The sequence below is a fragment of the Orycteropus afer genome, unplaced genomic scaffold, assembly GCF_000298275.1.
Source record: "Orycteropus afer afer isolate SDZICR_OR568_19922 unplaced genomic scaffold, OryAfe1.0 scaffold00666, whole genome shotgun sequence".
Taxonomy (NCBI): Eukaryota; Metazoa; Chordata; class Mammalia; order Tubulidentata; family Orycteropodidae; genus Orycteropus; species Orycteropus afer.
The window spans coordinates 781,935-785,232 of NW_006922253.1; the positions used below are offsets into that span (position 1 = coordinate 781,935).

At 37.6% G+C, this 3,298-nt stretch overlaps 1 protein-coding gene across 1 annotated transcript in view; it reads left to right on the forward strand.

The window, feature by feature from the left end:
* The first annotated feature begins 445 nt into the window (after positions 1-445).
* Positions 446-3,298, forward strand: part of LOC103210911 (olfactory receptor 4C11-like) — a 9,809-nt gene continuing 6,956 nt past the window's right edge. Inside the window, exons 1-2 of the mRNA XM_007956824.1 lie at positions 446-471; positions 2,634-2,656. Of these exons, the coding sequence (XP_007955015.1) occupies positions 446-471; positions 2,634-2,656 (49 nt within the window). The remainder of the gene's footprint in view (positions 472-2,633; positions 2,657-3,298) is intronic.

A 3,298-nucleotide genomic window follows, 5' to 3' on the forward strand; every position in this document is an offset into this window, starting at 1 on the left:
GACTTATTTTATTGATGCTGTTAAATATTTTTTATTCCTTTTATTCTTTTTAAAGAAATGTTTAGAACTTTTTAAAAAACATTTAGAACTCTCTGTCCTAGCTTCTAATCATTATAAGAAAATTATTGTCATCCACAGCGGTGATATGATTTCAACCACTCAGCAAAAGAACTTAATATTTTAATACAAGGTATAACCTTATTAGTAGTAATTTAAAAATTTGAATTAATATTTCTGAAAAACTGAAACTATCTCTTGGAAACTGACTATCAATAATTATAATAAATGTAACCATTCTTATTATGGGCATTGGGTTCTTGCATCTAATAATTTAACAAAATATTAAATTCTTTATCTTTAAAGCAACCTGAAAGGACATATTATTTCATTATTTCTGTTTTACAGGTGAAGGGAGTAAAGCACAGAGATACCAGCAACTTGTGAAATGTCGCACCTTCGCTGGACAGTGGAGTGAGGTTTGAATCTAGACAATGTAGCTTCCAACTTTATTTTGATTGTTGAGCTAACACAACTCTCAATTCTTAGTTTTCAGTGTTTACATCTGATAGAACATGATTTAGAGCCAAACTTTCTCCACTTAAAATTGTAGTTCATTGTTGCATAGTTTTTATTCTTCACTACCCAAGCTATATTTGAGGAATGTGTACTTTATTCTCTGTTGATGGTTTCTACTCTTCTTGTGCATATCAAATAATGTCTTATATTATTAATGATCTCCAAATAAAATTTTTGGAAGCAGTATCGGGGAATTCTGGATAAAGAAGGACATATATGAGTGAAAGCATACTTTGATTATAGGAAGATTAGAATTTATATACAGGTCAAATTTATAGGCACTGAACCTCAATAACATGTCATGAAGTATAGTAAAAAAATAAATTCAAAAGAAAGATGAAGAGTAATTTCCCTCCATTATGCCAATTTAAGGAGCACTGGTAGCATAGTGCCTAAAGCACTTAACTGGTAACCAGAAGGTTGGCGGTTCAAATCCCCCAGCCACTCCTTGGAAGGAAAGTTGGGTGATCTACTTCTGTAGTGATATGGCCTCAGAAACCCAAGGAGGGGTTGCTATGAGTTGGTTCTGACTTGACGGCATATAGCAACAACAACAACATGCCAACTTAAAGCATTCTTAAAATTAAATTGTGTCTACAAAAAATATATGTTGTAAATCCTAGCCTCTATGCCTGTGGTTATGATCTTATTTTAGAATGAGTTCCTTTTGTTATGTTAATTAGACAAGATTTGTCTAGGGTATCTAGTACCACTCTAACAAGAATATGCCACAAATGGGATGATCTTAGCAAACAGGAGTTTATTCTTACAGTTTGGAGTCTTAAGTCCAAGTTCAAAGTGCCAGGCTCTAGGGGCTGGGTGAAAGCCCCTCAGCCTTGGGGTTCAGCTCTGCCTCCTGCTCCCGGCCCACTGGAGCTAGAGGCATTTCTTCACTCAGACAGCTGCTGGCTGCTGAGACTGACAAACCCAAGGTTAAGTAAAAGGCACAGTCCCGATGTTACCAAACCACATGGCAGGCCATTAATTTAGGTCCATTGAAAGTCCCAAGGTTGGCAGAGCATGGCAGGCTGCTGAACAATGACACGGCTACATGCAGGGTCCAGGTGTGCCATAGGCTAGATACTATCCCCAAGACTTCTCCTTATATACAGGAAGCAGACTGCATCCCAAAGGCAGCTACTCAGCTGCTTGTGGTAGATCCCACCATGGAGTTGATTGCCAGACTCATCATGGGGAATAACTACCACCAGTTGTCCAGCCACTCAACCAGGCCCAGCCAAGTTGACATACAAATTTAATTACCACAGTATCTCTAAAGCCAATCTGTTTTGAGATATAGAAGAAATTAAACAAGAAATCTAGGATGCAGATTCTGACACATAGTGACCCTATATACAACAGAATGAAACACTGCCCTGCCATCCTCAAAATCCTTGCTATATTTAAGCCCGTCATTGCAGCCATTGTGCCAATCTATCCCGTTGAAGCTCTTCCCCTTTTTCTCTGACTCTCCATTTTATCAAGCATGATATTTTTTCCAGGGACTGACCCCTTCTGACCACGTGAACAAAGTAGGTGAGACGAAGTCTGGCCATTCTTGCCTCTAAGGCTTCTAAGGAGCATTCTGCCACACTTTTTCTTGGACAAATTTCTTTGTTCTTCAGGCAGTCAGTGGTATTTTCAGCATTCTTCACCAACATCACAATTTAAAGGCATCAATTCTTCAGTCTTCCTTATTCATTGTCCAGCCTTCATGTGCATATGAAGTGTTGAAAATGCCATGGCTTGGGCTGGATGTGCCTTAGTCTTCAAAGTGACATTTTTTCTCCTCGATACTGTAAAGATGCTTTTTGCAGAAGTTTTGCCTAGGGCAATACAACATCTGATTTTTTTGACTACTGCTTCCATGAGTGTTGATTGTGGACCCAAGTAAAATGAAATCTTTGACAACTTCAATCTTTTCTCCATTTATCGTGCTGTTGCTTATTGGCTGAGTTGTGAGGGTTTTTGTTTTCTTAATGTTGGGGTGTAATCCATACTGCAGACTTAGTCTTTGATTTTCATCTGTAAGTACATCAAGCCAACTTTACTTTCAGCAAGGAAGGTTGTGTCATCCGCATATCAGAGGTTGTTAATGAGTCTTCCAATTCTGATGCTTCATTTCTCTTTATATAGTCCCACTTCTTGGATTATTTACTCAGGATACAGATTGAATAAATATGGTGAAAGCATACAACATGATGCATGCCCTTCCTGATTTTAAGTGATGCAGTATCCCCTAGTTCTGTTCCAATAACAACCTCTTTGTCTATCTACAGATTGCCCACAAGCACAATTAAGTGTTCTGGAATTCCCATTTCTCATTATGATACCCATAATATGTTATGGTCCACACAGTCTAATGCTTTTGCATAGTTAAAGAAAAAAAGTAAATATCTTTCTGGTATTCTTTGTTTTCACTTAAGATCCATCAGCAAGGATATCCCTTATTCCATATCCTCTTCTGAATCCAGCTTGCATTTCTATAAGTTCCCTGTCAATAAACTGCTGCAATACTTTTGAAATATCTTCAGCAAAATTTTACTTGCATGTGATATTAATGATATCACTCAATAATTTCCACATTCTGTTGGATTGTCTTTCTTTGAAATGGGTGCAAATATGAATCTCTTCCAGTCAGCAGTCCAGGTATCTGTCTTCTAAATTTCTTGGCATAGATGAGTAAGTGTCTCCAGAGCTGCATCTGTTTGTTGAAACATTT